The sequence below is a fragment of the Myotis nattereri genome (assembly GCF_964212035.1).
Source record: "Myotis nattereri genome assembly, chromosome: 12".
NCBI classification, from domain to species: domain Eukaryota; kingdom Metazoa; phylum Chordata; class Mammalia; order Chiroptera; family Vespertilionidae; genus Myotis; species Myotis nattereri.
The window spans coordinates 52,175,012-52,197,587 of record NC_138087.1 but is presented as its reverse complement, the minus strand read 5'-3'; the positions used below and the strand labels follow the sequence as shown (position 1 = coordinate 52,197,587).

At 43.6% G+C, this 22,576-nt stretch overlaps 1 protein-coding gene across 1 annotated transcript in view; it reads left to right on the top strand.

Annotated features, from left to right (window-relative positions):
* RIGI (RNA sensor RIG-I) overlaps positions 1–7,151 on the top strand; it is a 44,999-nt gene extending 37,848 nt beyond the window's left edge. The window contains exons 17-18 of the mRNA XM_081102915.1: positions 5,654–5,797; positions 6,485–7,151. Coding sequence (XP_080959041.1) covers positions 5,654–5,797; positions 6,485–6,781 — 441 coding nt within the window. The 3' untranslated portion in view covers positions 6,782–7,151. The remainder of the gene's footprint in view (positions 1–5,653; positions 5,798–6,484) is intronic.
* The last annotated feature ends 15,425 nt before the right edge of the window (positions 7,152–22,576 follow it).

The window sequence follows — 22,576 nt, the reverse complement described above, 5'->3', positions numbered from 1 at the left end:
ATTTAATTTTTAATTCTTATTTATTTCAGGAGAAGGAGAGAGAGATAGAACCATCAGTGATGATAGAGAATCATTGATCGGCTGCCTCCTGCCCACACCCTCCCCCCTACCACCACTGGAGATTGAACCCGCAACCTGAGCATGTGCCCTTGACCAGAATCGAGCCTGGGACCCTTCAGTCAGCAGGTTGAAGCTCTATCCACTGAGCCAAACCAGCTACAGCTCCCCTTTATTTTTGAAGAACATATTGGCCTTCATGGTCTCTGATGAGGAATCTGCTGTCATTCAGATTGTTTTTCTTCTATAAGTAAGGTGTCACTTTTTTCAGGCTACTTTTAAGATTTTTTTTCTATGTCTTTAGTCTTCAGAACTTTAATTATAATGTGCTTTGGTGTGAATTTCTTTGGATTTATCATGTTTGGGTTTTTTTGTGTTTTTTTTTAAGTAATGAAATTTTTATTAAAACATTTCGTACATACTATTATATATATATTTTTTATTTTAGTAAATCTTTATTGTTCAGATTATTACATTTGTTCCTCTTTTTTCCCCCCCATAACTCCCCTCCACCCAGTTCCCACCCCACCCTCTGCCCTTACCCCCCCACAGTCCTCATCCCTAGGTGCACAATTTTTGTCCAGTCTCTTCCCGCATCTCCCACACCCCTTTCCCCACCAAGAATAGTGAGTCCATTCCCTTTCTATGTCCCTGATTCTATTATAATCACCAGTTCATTCTGTTCATCAGATTATTTATTCACTTGATTCTTAGATTCACTTGTTGATAGATGCATATTTGTTGTTCATAATTAGTATCTTTACCTTTTTCTTCTTCCTCTTCTTAAAGGATACCTTTCAGCATTTCATATAATACTGGTTTGGTGGTGATGAACTCCTTTAGCTTTTCCTTATCTGTGAAGCTCTTTATCTGACCTTCAATTCTGAATGATAGCTTTGCTGGATAAAGTAATCTTGGTTGTAGGTTCTTGGTATTCATCACTTTGAATATTTCTTGCCACTCCCTTCTGGCCTGCAAAGTTTCTGTTGAGAAATCAGCTGACAGTCGTATGGGTATTCCCTTGTAGGTAACTGAGTTTCTTTCTCTTGCTGCTTTTAAGATTCTCTCTTTGTCTTTTGCCCTTGGCATTTTAATTATGATGTGTCTTGGTGTGGTCCTCTTTGGATTCCTTTTGTTTGGGGTTCTCTGTGCTTTCTGGACTTGTAAGTCTATTTCTTTCACCAGGTGGGGGAAGTTTTCTGTCATTATTTCTTCAAATAGGTTTTCAATATCTTGCTCTCTCTCATCTTCTGGCACCCCTATAATTCTGATGTTGGTACGCTTGAAGCTGTCCCAGAGGCTCCTTACACTATCTTCGTATTTTCGGATTCTTTTTTCATTTTGCTTTTCTGGTTGGGTGTTTTTTGCTTCTTCGCATTTCAAATCTTTGCCTTGATTCTTGCGCTCCTCTGGTCTGCTGTTGGGAGTCTGTATATTATTCGTTATTTCAGTCCGTATATGCTTAATTTCTAGTTGGTTCTTTATCATAACATCGAGGGTCTCATTCGATTTCTTGAGGATCTCATTAAGTTTATCAGCGGCTTCTAGACAGTTCTTGAGAGACCTTAAAAGTGTGGTTCTGAACTCAGTATCCTCCATTGACAGTTTTGTCCTGTTTCTTTGTCTCCACATTTTTATGCTTTCTTGGTGCACCCCCTAGTGGTCTTTGTTCGCAGTCTTGTTGTAGTTAAGCCTTGATTGTTGTAGTTAATACTAGGGGGATTTGACCTCCAGGCCAACTGGCTGTGAGAATCAGCTGTGTCTGCAGTGGGAGAACTTCTGTCCTCTAGGGAGGTGCTAATCTAGCCTTTGCCTGAGGCTATCTGGCAAATGGCTCTGTGCAGGGCTTGGGTGGGACGGGTCGCACGGGATCAACAGAGTGTGCGGAGGGAGCAGTTATGGCTGCTCTCAGTCCCATACCCAGAGGCTCTGCCTCTCAGAGTCCCAGCAACCGCTGCAAACCTCAGAGAGAAAGCTGCCCTCGCGTTCCGACCGATGCTAGACAGCCCCGCTTCTTCCGTTTGAGTCTGGGTCCCTAGAGACTCGCCCAGATCTGGAGCTCAGAACCTGAGACTCCCTCCCGGTTGAAACGGACAACCGTGCCCTCCGCCGCCAGCCCGCTTCACGAGTACCTCCACACCTTTGTATTTCCGCACTGCGCCTCCTCTGAGTCTCGTACGCTGTTCTCTTTCCTTCTAGTTGAAGAATTTCCCCTCAGCCAGCTTTCCCGTGTTTCTGGGTGATGTCCGTTCCGTCTTTTACTTGTATTTGTGAAATGGTTGTTCGAGGCAGCTAACTCCGGTGTTTACCTATGCCGCCATCTTGGTTTTTTTCTCCTATCATGTTTGGTTTTTGTTCAGCTTTTTGAATCTGTAAGTTTATATTATGTTATGTTCAATTTGGGGAGTATTCAGCCATTATTTCTTCCAGTACTTTTTAGCTCTGCTCTCTTTCTCCTCTCCTTCCAGGACTCTCCTAAAGGTCCCTGGGGCTCTGTTCTTTATTTATTTATTTTTTTTTTGTGCTCTATATTATTTCTGTTGTTCCAATTGAGTAATTTCTATCATTTTATGTTCCAGTTCACTGATTCTTTCCTTTGTCTCCTCTATTTTGCTGTTGAGCCCATACACTGAGCTTTTTATTTTGGTTATTACATCTTTCAATTCTAATACATCCATTTGGATTTTTATGACTTCCATTTCTTCGTTGAGCCTTTATAGTTGCTCACGTTTCAAGAGTGTTTCTGAATACTCATTGAAGCATTTTTATCGTGGCTGCTTTAAAATCTTTCTCTGATAACTTCTGTCTTCAAGTGGTGGTATCCATTGATTAACTTTTTTTTCATTCAGTTTGAGATTTTTCTGTTTTTTGGTATGAAGAGTGATTTTTTTATTGAAACCCAGACATTTTCATATTATATTAAGAGGTTTGGGATCTTATTTAACCTTCTGTGTTAGCTGGCTTTTTCTGGCACCTTCCTGGCAGAGTAGACAGGGACATTATCTCATCACTGCGAGGTGGAAATAGAAGTCCAGGTTCCCTATAAGTTTTCTCTCTTGGGCCTCGACCAGCACGTCTAGAGAGCGAACGAGTCCTGAGTAGGGGCGGCTGGGGATTGAGAAAAGGAAAAAAAGAAACAGACACAAAGACTTTAAGTAAAGCTGGGGCCAGGTGGGACGCTGCCCTCAGATGGAGAGACAGTGACCCAGAGCTAGAGCAACGCGTTTACTATATACAGCATGATACCAGGAAGTTTTACTAGAGTTTAAGACAAAGGAAATTATGTGAAGTCATGGTTAAAGATCAAGCTGCAATTCTTCATTCTTTTGGCTTCTTTGTAATTGTCATTCCTGGCTGAGCCCGGATAATTGCTCTGTTCCTGGCCCTGGCTAAACTTAGATAATGAAACCCACCCCCTGGCACCTGAGCTAAAGGTCAGGCTGACAACATACCTGCCTCTGGCAAGATATATTTCCAGGATGTGGCTCTGCTGACACCACTGGACTCAGCCAACAATCAGCTCATGGGCCTTCCCAGGCGCTCTCTACAGTTCCCTACTCAGCTTCTGTTGATACCAATGCGGGGGAGGCTTCTTGTTACTGCTGGGTGGAGGTGGGAGTTCGTGCTCCCACATGGTCTCCAGTGACACCATAGGCAAGGGGGAGGGGCGGCTACCATTAAGCAGGGATGAAAGTCCTAGCTCCCTACTTGGCCTTCTCTGACACCACCAGGTGAGTGGGCTGGGGCATTTCATTACAGCCCCACAAAGTGGAAATCTAGGTTCCCCACTCAGCCTTTGCTGCCATGGGTGGAAATTGGGTCACAGTTTTTTTTATTTGTTTTGTTTTATTCTTTGGTACTTGGCTGGAGTAGAATATTTCTTGGCTAAAAGTTTTCTTTCTTTCTAGGCTGCCCCTTTCCTAGCCTTTTGGCTTGAGAGAATAAGCTTTTGTTGAGACTTTTAAAAAACATATATTTTTTTATTGATTTCAGAGAGAAGGGAGAAGGAGAGAGAGACAGAAACGTCAATGATGAGAGAGACTCTTGATCAGCTGCCTCCTGCACACCTCCACTGGGGATTGAGCCCACAACCCGGGCATGTGCCCTGACCAGGACTCGAACCGTGACTTCCTGGTTCATAGGTTGATGTTCAACCACTGAGCCACACTGGTCTGGCCATTGAAACTTTTTTTACCTGTGCCCATAGGTATTTCTGGTTGCCAGTTTCTTCAGCTCCAGTCTAGGATATATGAGGTGAAAAACAACAACAACAAACAAACAGAGAACTTACTATCATAGGGTCCCAAGGTTCCTAGCTAGTCTGCCTTCCTCTCTTCACCCTTTAGATTTTAAATCTAAATCTCCTTATGTTTATTTTATTTATTTATTTTTAAAATATTTTTATTGACTTCAGAAAGGAAGGGAGAGGGAGAGAGAGAAACACCAGTGATGAGAGAGAATCACTGATAGGCTGCCTTCTGCATGCCCCATGTTGGGGATCGAGCCTGCAACTTGGGAATGTGCCCTGACCGGGAATTGAACCATGACCTCCTGGTTCTAGGTTGAAGCTTAACCACTGAGCCATGCCAGCTGAACTCCTTATGTTTATTTTAAATAAACATGGCCCTAGCCGGTTTGGCTCAGTGGATAGAGCGTTAGCCTGCGGACTGAAGGATCCCAGGTTCAGTTCCAACCATGGGCACATGCCCAGGTTGCAGGCTTGATCCCCAGTAAGGGGCAGCTGATCAATGATTATCTCTCATCATTGATGTTTCTATCTCTCTCTCCCTCTCCCTTCCTCTCTGAAACCAATAAAAATATATTTTAAAAAATTTTTTTAAAAAATAGCCAGAACCGGTTTGGCTCAGTGGATAGAGCATCGGCCTGCGGACTCAAGGGTCCCGGGTTCGATTCCGGTCAAGGTCATGTACCTTGGTTGCGGGCACATCCCCAGTGAGGGGCGTGCAGGAGGCAGCTGATCAATGTTTCTCTCTCATTGATGTTTCTGGCTCTCTATCCCTCTCCCTTCCTCTCTGTAAGAAATCAATAAAATATATTTTAAAAAAATAATAAACATAAGTTGTACTTAGCCAAGGCCTAAATTTTGAAATACAATGCAGTCATACCATACATACATTTAACTTTACTGTAATTTGACAGTGCTCTCTGTGGTTGGAAGAGAAAAGAGGAGAAAACCAATTTGGATGGTGAGGGCTCTTGTGCCTGCTGTTTCATTCAGTTGGGTTTATGCCTTGGAAGTGGGTGTAAATATGTCTGAAACAGTCCATGTGTATCACATATCTATTTGTGAAGGACATTTTAAGTTTTGCCGGCTACTAAAGTAGAAAGCATGGTTCATATGACTATTTTATGGACATCTTTAGTGCTCTATGGGCAACTTCAATGAGGAAATTAAAAGACTAATTGGGGGCCACAGTTAAACATTGACTAACAAAGAGTTAGGAGAGCCAATAAAATTACCTATGGGATTTTTACAAAGTCACCAGGCACGACATGTTCATGGAAGTGTATGCAAAATGAATGATATATATATACTTTAATTACACTTATGAGGTATTTCTTTTTTCTCATGTAGATTCACCAGATCCAGATTCATGAAAAGTTCATCAGGGATAGTCAAGGAAAAGCGGAACCTGCACTTGATAAGAAAAATAAAAAACTGCTCTGCAGAAAGTGCAAAGCCTTTGCTTGTCATACAGCAGATATAAGGGTGATAGAGGTGAGCAGCCTTTTCCAAAGAATACTGGGTCATTTTTTAGCACTAATTAAAACTTACTCACTACTGGTGAGATATTTATAAGAATGTCATACTTTCTTTATAACTAATGTCATGGTCCATGTATTTTACAAAAGCTAAAAAGTTAAAAACACACACACACAACACCTTAATTTTAACAATAAAGAAATCATTTTAAAAATTGCTGTCTAGCCACTTAATTAAATATTATGTAGCCATTAGAAATATGGATATGCTAAATTCGGTGTGGTTCCCTGGATTAAATCTGAGAACAGATAAAAGGTTTTACTAGGAAAAAGGTAAAATCTATAGTTAATAGTAATTTGCTGACATTAACTTCTTAATTTGGACAAATGTACTATGTTATGTAAGGTGTTAGTTAGCATTCAGGAAAGGTGAATTCAGGAATTCTCTGGACTACATTTGTAACTTATCTGTTAATCTGAAATTATTCTAAAGTTAGGTTTATTAAACAAAATGATTATGAAATTTATATAGAATAATGAAAAGCTCCTTATAAACTAAAGGTAAAGCGGAAAAATAATCAGGATACAAAATTATAAATATGCTATAATTATCAATGTGTGAAATAATAGCAGCAAACCGCTGTCCTGTGAACTGGTTCTATTGTTCTTTTTTTTTTTTTATGTTTGATCCCTTTATCCATAGGAATGCCATTACACTGTGGTTGGAGATGCTTTCAAGGAGTGCTTTGTGACTAAGGCACACCCCAGACCAAAGAGTGTGGGGATTTTTGAGAAGAAAGCAAAGGTATTCTGTGCCAGACAGAACTGCAGCCATGACTGGGGCATCCAAGTGAAGTATAAGACATTTGAGATCCCAATCATAAAAATTGAAAGTTTTGTGGTGGAGGATGTTGCAACTGGAGAGCAGAGACTGTATGCAAAGTGGAGGGACTTTCATTTTGAGAAGCTACCATTTGATCCTGCAGAAATGCCCAAATGACCTCAGGACCACAAGCTTCGACTATAGCGAATGGGTGATCGTGAGTGAAGAAGAAATTATCCCTAGTAGGCAGATCGCTTGTACCACATGAAGATATTTACCTAAGGCTTGCACTGTACTAAATATTTATCACTTTACTCACCTTCTGTTCATAGTTTTCAACAGTTTGTATGATATCATATACGTAAAGCACATAGGGGTGAATCAGACCCTCAATGATTCCTAGGCCAATAGAGCTCTAAGTACTTGGAACAAATTTTAAAGCCTCACCTTGTTCTCTTTCTATTCTTCCCTTTGGAACCAACTGTCAGTGTATACCCAGTAGCCACTCAGTATACATTAGAATAAATAAATGAATGGATGAAATGTTTTCCATACTTCCCTTTCTTTCCTTAACCGACTGTAAACCAGCTTTTGCCTTTAACAATCTACTGAAATTGTTCTTGTCAAGGTCACTAGAGACTCTGGTTGCCAAATTTATTGGCCACTTCTTAGTACTTCTCTCTGAACTCTTTGCTGCTTTGGGCCTTGTTGAGTATTCCTTTCTTGGAACTCTTTCTTGGCTTCTGTCTTTTCTAGTTCTATCCCACTCTTTTCAATTGGTTCCTCTTTGCTAGTTCCTTAAATGTTGATAATTCCAAGGGTTCAACACACACACACACATATATGTACATTGATGATGGTTACATATAATCATGTTCTCTATGTAGCAATATATGGCATGTAACCTTAAAATTCTATAGTAGGCAACTGTTAGTAATGGGGTATGTAAATGATACAGCATTTCTTGAAAAGTTGATTTCTCTTTAGTTTATTGTACATCTTGCCCTATTATTTTCATAACCTGTGCCACTGTTCCCTTTCATTGGTCATCCCAAGCCATTTCCCAGTAATAGTTGATGGTCATCACTTCAGGACTCTGTTCTCAATTAGCTCCCTTGGCTGATACTGATGAGCAGTTTAATTTGGCTCTTGTTTCTATTTAAAAAATCAGAGTGCATATCCAAATGGCACTCCTGCCATTTAACAAGATTTGCTGTTGCTCCAGAGCTTAGCTTGAGGTTTTTCAGACATGGAGACAACTGTCTTGCTGTTTCTATCCAGGCCAGAGTATTTTGTATTTAATTCAGGGTAGGCTCTATAGTAATTTAAGCTCTTCCTAAAACAGATTCAGATTAGTTGTAATTCATGTTGGTGTTCCAAAAATCATCTCATTAACATAATAAGAGACATCTTTGTTCAAGTGTTTTAGGAACTCTGCCAGAAAGGTGTGTATGTGTGTGTGTGTAGACCAAATATACATATTATTATAAACCACAATCTCACAAGTATCTCTTTTACTATAGAATTGCCTTTTTGGATGCTGCTGTTCAAGAACTCCAATAGGACATATAAAACATATGCTAGAAATCTGTTTGAGAATAGTTCTTTCAAGATTCCAAAGGGTCTTTCTAGCCCTAGATGGTTTGGCTCAGTGGGTAGAGCATTGGCCTGTGGACTGAAGGATCCAGTTCAATTCCGGTCAAGGGCACATGCTGGGTTGCGGGCTTGATCCCCATTAGGTGGTGTGCAGAAGGCTGCCAATCAATGATTCTCATCATTAATGTTTCTCTTCCTCTCCCTTCCTCTCTGAAATATATATATATATATACTAATAAAAGAGAAACATGGTAATTGGCGTACGACTGCTACCCTTTTCATTGGCTAATCAGGGAGATATGCAAATTAACTGACAGCCAAGATGGCGGCAGGCAGCCAGGCAGCTTGAAACTAACATGAGGCTTGCTTGCCTCAGTGACGGAGGAAACCAATGTTCCCCGCCTGCGGCTGCAGGCCTCTGAGCGGGCAGTTTAAGAAACATTGTAACAGCCGAAACCGGTTTGGCTCAGTGGATAGAGCGTCGGCCTGCGGACTCAAGGGTCCCGGGTTCGATTCCGGTCAAGGGCATGTGCCTGAGTTGCGGGCACATCCCCAGTGGGAGATGTGCAGGAGGCGGCTGATCGATGTTTCTCGTCGATGTTTCTAACTCTCTGTCTCTCTCCCTTCCTCTCTGTAAAATATCAATAAAATATATTTAAAAAAAAAAAAGAAAAAGAAACATTGTAACAAATACCACCAGACTTCAGCCAGTAGATTTGCAACATTGTAAGCAAAGGCCAGAAACCTACTTTCAGCTGCGGTGGGAGGCCTAAGAGCTGGAGCCAAGCCTCAAGGTAAAGCTGGCCCAGAGTAAAAAAAAAAAAGAAAAAAAGGAGCGGTTGGGAACTTCAGTCACTCCCAGCCTGAAAACAGCCCTCAGCCCCTCACCCAGACTGGCCAGGCACCCCAGTGGGGACCCCCACCCTGATCCAGGACACCCTTCAGGGCAAACCAGCCTGCCCCACCCATGCACCAGGCCTCTACCCTATATAGTAAAAGGGTAATATGCCTCCCGGCACCGGGATCAGCGTGACAGGGGGCAGCGCCCAAACCCCCTGATTGCCCTGCGGCTCTGTGTGTGACAGGGGGCGGGGCCCCAACCCCCTGAGCAGCCCTGCTCTGTGCCTGATAGGGGGGAGCTCCCCAACCACCACCCCCCCCCCCCCATGGGCCCTGCTCTGTGTGTGATGGGGTATAGCCATAACCTCCCCATCGGCCCTGCCCTGAGTGTGAGAGTGGCGGCGCCCCAACCCCCTGATCAGCCCTGCTCTGTGTGTGACGGGGGCAGCGCCCCAACCCCCTGATTGGCCCTGCTCTGTGCGTGACGGGGTGGCGCCGCAACCTCCCCATCGACCCTGCCTTGAGTGTGACAGGGGACGGTGCCCCAACCCCCCAATTGACCCTACCCTGAGCGTGACTAGGGGTGGCATCACAACCTCCCAATCTGCCCTGCTCTGCGCATGACAGGGGGCGGCGCCCCAACTCCCCAATCAGCCCTGCTCTGAGCCCGACCAGGGCCTGCACCTAGGGATTGGGCCTGCCCTCTGCCACCCGGGAGCAGGCCTAAGCCAGCAGGTCGTTATCTCCCGAGGGGTCCCAGACTGTGAGAGGGCACAGGCCAGGCTGAGGGACCCCCCCCCCTCCCCCCCGAGTGCACAAATTTTTGTGCACCGGGCCTCTAGTATATATATAATGTCTTTTTTTTTTAAATAGTCTTTCTAGATGAAGGTGAATAGTCTCTTTTCTCTTCCGCAAACAGAAGACAAACTAAAGCTGAAACAAGAACAACTTTCCTGTTTGATTTTAGCATGGAGTCAAGCCATTGCCAGGCATAGAGCCTGGAACAGAGAAGGCACTTGATTAATATTCATTGAATGAAAGAAACCAGTACGTAAGATTTTAAGAAAGAAAACTCTTGACTGATGTCCCAATAGCAGTCATTGGATTTCTGGATCAGAGGCTGCATTTCAGAACCAACTGGGAGTCTTTTTCATGGGCATGTGCCCAGCCCTCATTAGAACATCCTGGCAGGGTGTCCAACTGTGTGTATTTCTTCAAGTTCCTCAGGACTTGAAAGTCCACAGGAGTTAAGAGAGTTTGATTCTTACATGATTTGCACATCAGAGAACATAGCCTTCAGCATGAACCAGAGACACTCTCTAAGGTGGGAAGAATAGGCAAGGGTTTTAAAAACAAGAATCAAAGGGAGGGTTGCTAGGTAAACAAGACCATAAACTTACATCATCCATTTTCTGATTGCCCGGGCAACTGGACTCTCCAGGGTCTCCTGGCCCAGTGGTCTCAGCTAGTGGGGTTGTGAGATAAGATGAATGGGTAGTTTCAGTTGACTCATGATCAGCAGGTAGAGTCACAAGATACGGCCAGTGCCTCAGTTGCCCTTGGAGTCTATAAAGTAAACTGATAAAGCAAGTCTTGTGGTGGCATAAACAATGCAGGGAATGCAGTTGGTCAGGTAGACAGGTTAAACTGGAAAATGGCCCAGTTACTCATGCAGGGTCAGAGACCAGATTGCCAACGGGCCTAGATATTAGTTCACAAAATTACGGTATTAGAATCCTCAGGTGGTTTATTATACAATTCATTTTACAATCTCAGATCTTATTATCTGTGGTCCCTGTCAGTGCTGACATTGCGATATTTTCACCTGAAATGAAAAGTCACCTTCAAGCAAATACCTGCTTGTACAACAGGTCAGTGAATTTTGATCCTTGCCCTTAAATCTGATATTATTTGAATTTAAAAAGCAAATAATCAGACCATCAGCATTTCCTCAAGTGTGTCCTGTGGAGCACAGGTGCTGTGAGCTGCTCCAAAGAAAGCAAGCGCTCTGTGGTCAAGCAGGTCTCTATATGCTGCCACCTCTCCCCTCAGATGTGTGATTGTGTGTCACTGCGTCAGTTCTGTGGTAATAAGACTCATTTAATCCAGTAGTTCCCAAGTACACTGACCCTGGAACCCTTTTATTCATTTATTTTTTTAATTAAAAAAAATATTGATTTTAGAGATAGAGGAAGGCACAGAGAGAGGAAGGGAGAGAAAAACACTGATTTGTTATTCCACTTATTCATGCGTTCATTGGTTGCTTCTTGTATGTGCCCTGACTGGGGATCGAACCTGCAGCCCTGGCATATTAAGCAGAAGCTCTAACCAGCTGAGCTACCCCACCAGGGCCTGACCCTGGTACACTTTTTTTTTTTAATATATTTTATTGATTTTTCACAGAGAGGAAGGGAGAGAGATAGAGAGTCAGAAACATCGATGAGAGAGAAACATCGATCAGCTGCCTCCTGCACATCTCCTACTGGGGATATGCCCGCAACCCAGGTACATGCCCTTGACCAGAATCGAACCTGGGACCCTTCAGTCCGCAGGCCGACGCTCTATCCACTGAGCCAAACCGGTTTCGGCTACACTTTTTTTTTTAATCTTTGTTATTGACAGTATTACAAATGTCCCCTTTATTCCCCCATCAACTCCCTTCAGCCTCCTCCGCCCCAGGCCCTCACCACCCCACTGTCTTTCTCCATGGGTTATGCATACAAGGTCTTTGCCTTTTAAAAAAAAAAAGTGTTTTTATTGATTTCAGAAAGAGGAAGGGAGAGGGAAAGAGAGATAGAAACATCAATGATGAGAGAGAATCATCGATTGGCTTGCCCTGTACTGGGGATTGAGTGTGCAACCTGGGCACATGCCCTAACTGGGAATCATACTGTGACCTCCTGGTTCATAGGTCAATGCTCAACCATTGAGCCACACCAGCCGGCTAGAACTATATATATATATATATATATTATTGATTTTTCACAGAGCGGAAGGAGAGGGATAGAGAGTTAGAAACATCAATGAGAGAGGAACATTGATTAGCTGCCTCCTGCACACCTCCCACCAGGGATGTGCCTGCAACCAAGGTACATGCCCTTGGCCGGAATCGAACCTGGGACCTTTCAGTCTGCAGGCCGATGCTCTATCCACTGAGCCAAACCGGTTAGGGCTAGAACCCTATTATTCATGGGACATCGTAAACATCCTATAGAAGCACAGTGGAGGTTTACAGCTCTGATGCTGACTAGACAACCAGAACCAAATTGGAATATTAATTTCAGGATCATACCAGTAACTTTTATTATACTTTGTAATAAAACTATACATTTCATTAAATCTGTATTTAATATGTAGGCCTTAGAACTTGGGACACAAATTATTGAAACCGTTAAAAATATCAGCTATAATTATATAATCCTTGTTCATGGTAATTTGGCTGTTTGGGTGAACAAAAATGACTTGGGCATTAAATTCTGTTTGTGGTCATGACGTTTAACAACTTTCTAAGAAGGCAGCTAGTAGAACCTTCGTTACTGTTTTCAAGAAGTAACTCTGGCCCTGGCTGGTTTGGCTCGGTGGATAGCGCGTCGGCCCTCAGACTGAAGGTCAAGGGCACGTACCTCAGTTGCAGGCTAGAGATCCTTGGCCCTGTGCATGTGCAGGAGGCAACCAATCGATGTGTCTCTCTCATACCTGTGTTTTTCACTCTCTGTCTCTTTCCCTCCCTTCCACTCTCTCTAAAAGTTGATGGAAAAGTATTCTTGGGTGAGGATTAACAGGGGAAAAAAGTAACTCTACATTGTTCCTATATAGTCCTGCCGGGTAACCACACTGTCCTAACATAACCCTGGCAGGGAAACTATGCCAAAATAAGGTTCTTCATTTAAGTGACTAGGAAACTCCCAATATTTTTAGACTAGGAAATACTGGGAGACAAATCTCTAAGATCACAAATCATAAACTGTTACCTTAGAACTCGTGGCCATGTCCCCTGGTACCTGGAGTGGCCCAGAAGAATGAAGCCATTGCAAATGGAAGGTCAGATGAGAGGGGGAATGATAGGGAGATAACCTGAGTTTGATCCAATCCTGTGGCCATGGCCACCCCTGATTTTCAAGTTCTATAAATCTAATAATAATTATTATTAGATTTATAATAATCTAAGCCAGAGTTGTGCTTCTACCACCATAACAAAGAGAGTCGTGACTAATATATTCTCCTCCTAGATTACTCTCCACCTACATGAAGGCTGTCCCTTAGCCAAAGATACATGTGCTCATTTGCAGCATTAAATACATTTGTCAGTTAACTCACTGTGCACACCAAAGAAGGCTTGTTTCCTTAGGAGGGATTCAGGCAGTGATGGCTTTAGAAGCCTCGAAGAACAAAGAAGATGGGAATCAGAGAGAAAGAGGATGGGGACCGGCAGGTGCAGCACACGTAATTTGGAGAGTAAGAGGTCGGTGCCTTCTTGAGAAACCAAGTACTAGTAAAAGGGGATATTTGTTTAGCCTTGGAGTGGGCAAGGATGTGACACTGACCAAGAACAGGATAGAAGGTGTGTTTGGGGGTAGAGGAGGAGAATCCAGAAGTGAGGGGACCCCATTCCAGAAGTCATAACCACAAGAATCTGTTACCCTGTAACCTCCAAATCCAGGAGCTAGACAGCTCCCAGATGCTCAGTGATGGAGAGCTAGGTAGGCGGAGGTCTGTTTTCTCAGCCGTTCTTAGCGTCTTTATGACAGGGCTGGTCCTAATTTGAGGGTCACGGGCTGTTTTTGTACAGCAGGGTTTGTGGGTTTGTTTGTTTGCTTGTGATTGTTATTCATGAACACAAGTAGATCCCAGGACCTCAGAGACACCTGTCTTATCTCTCATCTGGGAAGAGGTGAAGATAAGACTCAATCCTGGGTGTTCTGATGACCAGGCCATATCCCCTGAGTGCTAAAATTGAGATTTAAAATTTATTACAAGGAGATTAACTTGTAATCTATAAGGTACTCTGTTATGGTCTGAATGTTTATGTCCCCTCCTACTGCAAATTCATATGTGAAAGCCCCAGTGTGCCTCTTTGGAGATGGGACCCCTATGGAAGTAATTAAGGTTAAATGAGGTCATATTGGTGGGGCCTTGATTCAATAAGATTAGTGCCCTTATTAGAGGAGACACCAGAGAGCCAGTTCGTTCCCCCTCTGGATGTATGCACTGAGGAAAGGCCATGTGAGGACACAGTGAAGAGGTAGCCATCGGCATGCCAGGGAGAGATCTCTCACCAGAAAATTAATTGGCTGAAACCTTGATCTTGGTCTTCTAGCCTCCAGAACTATGAGAAAACAAAGTTTTTTTAAAATATATTTTTATTGACTTCAGAGAGGAAGGGAGAGGGAGAGAGAGAGAGAAACATCAATGATGAGAGAGAATCATTGATTGGCTGCCTCCTACATGCCCCCTACTGGGGACCGAGCCCAAAACCCGGGCATGTGCCCTCGACCGGAATCGAACCCAGGACCCTTTGGTCCACAGGCTAACTCTATCCACTGAGCCAAACCAGCTAGGGCAAGAAAATGAAGTTTTGATGATTGAGCCGCCTGATCTGTACTTTGTTGTGGTAGCTAGAAGCAACTAAGACATGACCTGAAACTTCAGCGATGAAACTGAACAGATAAACTACAGGACATAAAAAAAATTATGATCAGCCCTAGCCAGTCGCTCAGTGGTTAGAGCATTGGCCTGAGGACTGAAGGGTCTCAGGTTCCATTCTAGTCAAGGACACGTTACCTGGGTTGCAGGCTCAATCGGGGCACATTCTGGAGGCAACCAATCAATTTGTCTCTCTCACATCAATGTTTCTCTCTGTGTGTGTCTCTCCCCTCCCACTTTCTAAAAAATCAATGGAAAAAATATCCTCTGGTGAGGATTAACAAAACAAAACAAAAAATTATGATCAGCTCAACATCCTTACATGACTGCTACTGCTGCATTCGTGTCTGCTCCCAAACAGGGCAGAGATCAGGTTGGTTCCTCAACACTTGGATTTTACCTGCATAGCACTGATCTAATTGCTTGTAAAATCAGGAGAAATTGGAGGTCAACTGGGCTTCGGGAAGCTGCAGTCTAAGGTTCACTCTGCTCTAAATATACCAAAACTATAGCCACACACACAACAGAATTAAATTCCAAAGTAAAAGAATTTTCCTTGAAAATAGATTTAATTGTATTCAAATTAGAAATGTTCTGTGTCTCTCTCCAAAACCACCTCTAAACAAAGCTCTCTTACTGACAGATGAAGATTTTTCTGGGGGAAATTTTGAAAATAGTAAAAGAAAACTTCACATATCTTTAAAGTCAGTTCATCAAAAGGCACATAGTAGAAAATGTCCACAAGGGGTCACGGAGAGGGGAGAATTGCAACCACCACTGTGGTCTGAAGCCCTAAAAAGTTCTTAACTACCACGTCGGTTAACGCTGCTGTACATGCAAAGGCGAGTGACCCTCCAGGGCAAGGTCTCATTGAGCCGAGAACAGAGAGGAACAAAAAAGAGGACAGGAGACCCCTTATGAGAAGACGCATTTGTTCATCTGAACAGTGAGCGCCTAAGCGTGAAAATGCAGCATCACTTTGAAGACCAGCTCAGTTCTTCCTGGCACGACTGACATTCCCACGATTCTAACTTCCAAATTCTAGAAGAAGCTAAAAAGACTGACAAAATTAGAGGATGCAGAAACTGCTGGTTTGTGCTTGGAGGAACTCTAGTGCTCTGTCGGGGCTGGGGGCGTTCTGCACCCGGCGCTCAGCTGGCTGGTGGCGCTGCGCACCCTCCGGATGCAGCTCCCGGTGCAGACCTAAGGACCGAGGGCCTCCTGGGCCATCTTGAGGGTCACATAGGGGAGGATAATCCCATGTGGCAGTGAGCTTCCTGTCAGCGTCAAATCTCGTGATCGCCTGCCAGGTCTTCCGGGCCAGCGGCTGCGATGCCACAGCAGCAGAGAAGGACCCCTGAGGAAGGAAGCGCGAGTGCTCTGCCAGGAGAAGCTCTGCCACTCGAAGGACAGTCTGCACACTGGCAGCACCAGCGGCGCCTGGGAACGTGCGGGCCTCAGGCCCCAGCCCACGCCCGCTGACTCAGAAGTTACATTTTAACGGGATTCCCAGCAGGCTTATCTGCACTGGAAAGCACTGCAGGGTATACACGATGGGGGTGAGGGGCGCCTGGGAATTAGAAAAAGCCCCTCAGGGCAGCAGTATATAGTGATGTTTGTGATGATATTTTCTACATCATCTCAGGAAGCTCTGTGTGGATACAAGGGTCTCGGGTCAGCAGAGGTTTCATTAAGGTTGCCCCTTACCTGACCGGTTTGGCTCAGTGGATAGAGCGTCGGCTTGTGGGCTGAAGGGTCCCAGGTTCGATTCCGGTCAGGGCATGTACCTTGGTTTTGGGCACATCCCCAGCAGGGAGTGTGCGGGAGGCAGCTGATTGATGTTTCTCTCTCATCGATGTTAATAACTCTCTATCCCTCTCCCTTCCTCTCTGTAAAAAATCAATAAAATATATTTTTTAAAAAAAAAAAAAGGTTGTCCCTTAGGCAGCTGGCCCAGCCACTCACCCTGGGACACAGACCTCAGCAGCTGCCTCTCTACCTGGGCGTCTAATCCCCCTGGGACCTTGGTGCTGGGCACTTCGTCCCTGCCACGCCCAGGGAGCTGGGCTAATCAATGCCTGAGGCTTGGGGATGGGGAGAGCGTTTTTTGTTCACATTTTTATAATAAAAAGGTGTTTTTTAGGTAATGTTCTCTCCCCCAGCTTTCATCACTATTCTCTGGGCTGTGATAGGGAGAAATGGGAGACAGCTGAAAGGTAAGAATGACAATGATGAAAACTCTGCAGTGAATAGAAATACATAATAAATCAACAGGTGTCCTCCTTACTATGTTGTGAGGGCAGGTGAAAGGGTGCTGGTAGGATTCCTAAGTCGAATGCAGTCCTAAGTGATTTTGTTCCTTTCCAAATCTCACAGATTTCCCCCTAAGAAGGTTGATTACAAACACAAGGTCCCTTTTAGCTGGCTTACCTGGACTTGGACTTTCATTCGTGGTTTGAGGTTTTCTGGGATGCTGATGGTGTATTCCTGCCGCCATGAGTCCCAGGGTGTCTGCAGTCTCCTCAGGGGGATATTTGAGAGGGATTACCCCTGTTCTCACCAAGAGAGGAGTTTGGACAACTTTTCTTTAGACACACAGAAACTTAACAAAAGGTTTCTTAAGCCAAAACTCTTCTTACACCCATATTCTTTATAAGCACCAGTGAACCCTTTACATAAAATGTTACCTCTGATTAAAAATAACGCAGCAGTGGCCTGGCCGGTGTTGCTCAGTGGTTGAGTGTCGACCTATGAACCAGATCACAGTTCAATTCCCGGTCAGGGCACATACCCTGGTTGTGAGCTCCATCCCCAGTAGTGGGTGTGCAGGAGGCAGCTGATCAATGATTCTCTCTCACCATGGATGTTTCTATCTCCTCCCTTTCTCTCTGAAATCAATAAAAATATATCTAAAAAAATAATGCAGTAGCTACACTGCTGTCTACACAGGACAGACACTATTCAAGCACTTCAGTGAATTCTCTTATTCCTCCTCCACCAACCCTGGGAGGTAGATGCTGCTATTGTTCCCTTTACCCAGGTGCTCAGAGGTGTATTTGGTATTTGAACCCATGCCATTGTATCTGGAATCCACACCACAAAACCAGTGGACAGCTGTCCGGAGAATGCTTTATAAAAGTAAGTCTTGGTTCATTGACTTAAAACCAATTGAAGGAGCTGTTATATTGGGGAGAAGTGTTAAGTGGCTTCAGAATCTTGTATACCACCACACTAGATTTGTTCATTTCCCTATGGTTTAAAACTTCCAGTGATGGGGTAGAGAATTATATCCTGTTTTTCTATCAGGTAAAAGAAATCTAGACAGATGCACACAAAAATAAACTTTCTCAGATATTTCATTTTTTTTTTTTTAAAAAAAGGGAAATCTGCCAACTGTATTTTATCAAAGGCAGAGCTAAGGACTGGTCACTTATATAAAATGTGGCCATTTGAATAAATAGCACTCATCTGAATTATCTAACAAAGAAACTGGCACAGAAGAGTAGAGATAAGAACAAAATGCAGTCTTTAATACATAATTTAACAGGTTTTGTGAAAATAAATGTTACAATTTTTGCTTAAATGGCCTTCTCCAATATTTCTCTGGCATTAGATGATTCTTGGTCAAGTTTTAGATTTGGGCCTGGCTGGTGTGGCTCAGCGGTTGAGCATGGACCCAGGAAACAGGAGGATTCCTGGTCAGGGCACATGCCTGAGTTATGGCTTGATCCCTAGTAGGGGGTGTGCAAGAGGTAGCCTACTGATGTTCTCTCCTTGATTTTTCTATATATCCTTCCCCCTTCCCCTCTCTCTAACAAATCAATAAAAAAAACTTTAAAAATTTAGATTTGGGGCCCATTTATTATAAAAGGAGTCTATGCTTTCTTCACTGCATTTGTACCACATTCCAAAAAACGAAGGGGGTGCCATTCTTTGGAGCAGCACCTGCTGCACAGGCTGTTGCCTCAGGTGCAGGCGTTCACAAGGTCACAGGTTTTCCCACCCTCCACTGCGCTCCAGGGCAACTTTAAACCCCTATAGTAGACTTCTTGATTGTGTTGAACTCCTTGGTGTAATAAAAAGCGTTTCTTAAACCTCCACTTTACTTACAATATAATATATTTTTGTAACCTAAATAGCTCCAGCCTCCAGTTGTGTTTGAGAGAGAAGAGCTTCAATTTCCTCAAAGTTCTTAAAACAAATGTTTAATATATATTTTTATTGATTTCAAAGAGGAAGTGAGAGGGAGAGAGAGAGATAGAAACATCAGTGATGAAAGAGAATCATTGATCGCCTGCCTTCTGTATGCCCCACACTGGGGATCGAGCCTGCAACCCCAGCATGTATCATAGACCATAATCGAACCCGGGACCCATCAGTCCACAGGCCAATGCTCTATCCACTAAGCCAAAATGGCCAGAACTAAAATAAAAATTTTAATAAATTGATTTTTAAAAATGATATGGGGTTGCCAGGACATTCAATAAAGAAAGGGTGGCCTTTTCAACAAATGTTGATATTAGATATCCACATACAGGAGAATGAAGTTGTAACCTTACTTTATACCATGTGCAAATTATTAACACAAAATGCATCAGAGACCCAACTGTAAGAGCTAAAACTACAAAACTTAGATGAGGACACAAAGGAAGAGACTTACTGGATATTGATATTGGACCTAGTAATATCTTTTTGATATGACATCAAACAACCAAAGAAAAAATAGACAAATCAAACTTCATTGAAATTATAAAACATTGCCCTCTAGCCGGTTTGGCTCAGTGGATAGAGCGTCAGCCTGCGGACTGAAGGATCCCAGGTTCAATTTTGTCAAGGGCATGTACCTTGGTTGAGGGCACATCCCCAGCAGGGGGTGTGCAGGAGGCAGTTGATCCATGTTTCTCTCTCATCGATGTTTCTAACTCTATCCCTCTCCCTTCTTCTCTGTAAAAAACCAATAAAATATAATTTTAAAAAAGAAATTAAAAAACATTTGTGCATTAAAAGACATTACCAATACAGTGCAAAGGCAACTCACAGAATTTGAAAAAATGTTTGCAAATCATATCAGATGGCAACCCCGTGCAGTGCTGGTAAAAATCTAAAATGGTGCAGCCTCTGAGGAAAACATAGAAAAAGATTAAACATAGAATTATCATATCTAGCAATTCTATTTTTTAATATGTACATATACACAGAATTGTAAACAGGACCTCAAACATTTGTACTACACGGTCAATTGCAGCAGCATTATTCAAAATAGTAAAATGTGGACATAACTCACATGTCTATTCAGGCATGAATTTTTGTTTCTCTAAACTAAACATGGTACATTCATACAATGGAATTCACCTTTAAGAAAAGAAAATTCTGACACATGCTACACCATGGATGAACCTTGAAAATATTACATTAAATGAAATAGCAAGGCACAAAAGGACAAATATTACGTAATCCCACTTATATGAGGTACCCAGTGTGAAGGGGGAAAAAAAGGGTGATCTGATCAAAAATCCCTAACTGTGCAGATCAAGGTGGGCAGTCATGCCCGAGGCCTATAATTTCTTTGGTGAAAGGTTTTAAGCCCACCCTGTGCATGTTCTCGTGTTCCTAGGTTACACACCTTTGAAATGCCAGAAGCAATACCTCTCAAAGGGGGTATTAGCCCTCAAGAGAGCACAAAATCTTAACCGTCCTGTAATCCTATCCCTGCCAGTGCACCCTAGGGCTGTGGGATCCATTTCTGGTCAGGGTACATACCCAGGTTGTGGGTTCCATGCCCAGTCTGGGCGTGTATGGGAGAAAACCGATAGATGTTTCTCGCATTGATGTTTCCTGTTTCTCAAATCAATAAAAATGTCCTCAGGTGAGGATTAAAAACAACAACTGCAAAACTGTTACTCTCTGGAGCATTTCAGATCTTGCTGCGTGGCATACATGGTCAGTTTGGTTCAAATAAACTCAGGGAAGTTCTCTACAGTTTTGGACGTTCCTTTTGTCAATAATAGAGTACAGTAGTCATATTTATAGAGACAGGAAGTAGAATGTATGTTGCCAGGGGCTGGGGGAGGGAGGAATGCAGAGTTATTGTTCAGTGAGTATAGAGTTTCAGTTTGGGAAGATGAAAAGTTCTGAACATGGACAGTGGTGATGGCTGGACAACAATGTGAATGAACTTAATGCCACTAAACTCTACACTTAAAAATAGTTAAAATAGATATTTTGTTACATACGTATCATCACAGTAAAAAAAGATTATGCATCTGATTGTGCTTTTAGGTTTACCAATTTAATGCTAAATAGAAATTAGTTTATAAATTCACATGGACCGTGACTCCATCTTTATCAAAAGAATTTAAAGCATGCATAGAAAAAGGTGATGTGGAAAGGAACATGAGGTAATGATATATATATATGATATATATATTTGTTGTTGTTAATCCTCTCCTGGGATATTTTTCCATTGATTTTTATTAGAGAGTGGGAGGGAGGGGGAGAGACAGAGAGAGAAACATTGATATGAGAGAGACACATCAATTGGTTGCCCCCCATATGTGCCCTGGGCAAGGACTGGGGATCAAGCCTGCAACTGAGGTACATGCTCTTGACCGGAATCCAACCTGGGACCCTTCAGTCTGAGAGCAAACCGGCAAGGGCAAGGATGTATATATTTTTTAAAAATATATTTTATTGATTTTTTACAGAGAGGAAAGGAGAGGGATAGAGAGTTAGAAATATCGATGAGAGAGAAATATCGATCAGCTGCCTTTTGCACACTCCCTACTGGGGATGTGCCCGCAACCCAGGTACATGGCCTTGACGGGGATCTAACCTGGGACCTTTCAGTCCGCAGGCCGACGCTCTGTCTACTGAGCCAAATCGGTTACGGGCAGTATGTACATTTTTTAAGAGGTATTTTCAACAATGAGTTTGTTTATGTAATAAAAAAGGAAAACGTACAGTGTTTCTAAGGACTCCTTAATTATGTACATTAACACTTAATATATTTTCTTTATTTAAAACGTTTTCACAGATTCATTTAAATCCTGACACCAAATACAGGTTAGAGTAAAAATCACTGAAGTAAATGTCATTTAAGGAAATTTCTTAAACGAAATCTCAGGAAAAGCACATTGAGGAAGACAATCCGTAACCCAGAATGGGGAGGTAAAAGTAGCGTCATCTTTCAGCCTTTCCTCTTCCTTCTGTTAAATGAAATTCTTTGGTCAATAACTCCTTCCTGTCGGTTTTGAGAAAGGCTTGGGAGGGAAGAAGACTCCTGACGGGAAGGCAGGAAAGGAGCCTTACAAGATGCCAGGCCTTCACAGGAGAACCCGCCCGCGCCCGCCCTTGAGGCCAGTGATTTGGGTGCTGCCTACCCTTCCAGACTGTTCATCAGCCCAGCTGCACCCTCCTGACACCCTGATAACGCATCTGCCCGTGGGCTCTGCCTTCTCGCACCCTGCCGGCCTTCACTGTGTGATCAGCGGGAATCACTCGCCAGATTGTCGGGTCCTCAGCCCTCGGGGAGATGTCAGGACAGGCAGGGGACGCTGAAACAGCACCTGGAGCTCCCCACACGCTTCTTCCGTGAACCACGTGCTGAGCTCATGAATTCGGGGTGATGGGTGACCCGGCTCCCAGGGAGGCGCTGAGCTCCCCAGCGCAGCCCCTGGGCCCCCCTCTCGCCTCAGCCTCCGTCCACACCTGGGTCCCTAGGATCTGCCTGGGGCGATTCGGTGCGAACCTAATCAGGTGCCAGGAATTCCACGCTCCCAGGCCCCGCCCACTGGCCCCATCAGCCAATCGAGGCGCCGGCAGGCCGTGTGGGGGCGGGCCGCTCGGGCCGAATTCCCGAGGTTTTAAATCCGCTGCCGCGGAGCCCCAGCCGTC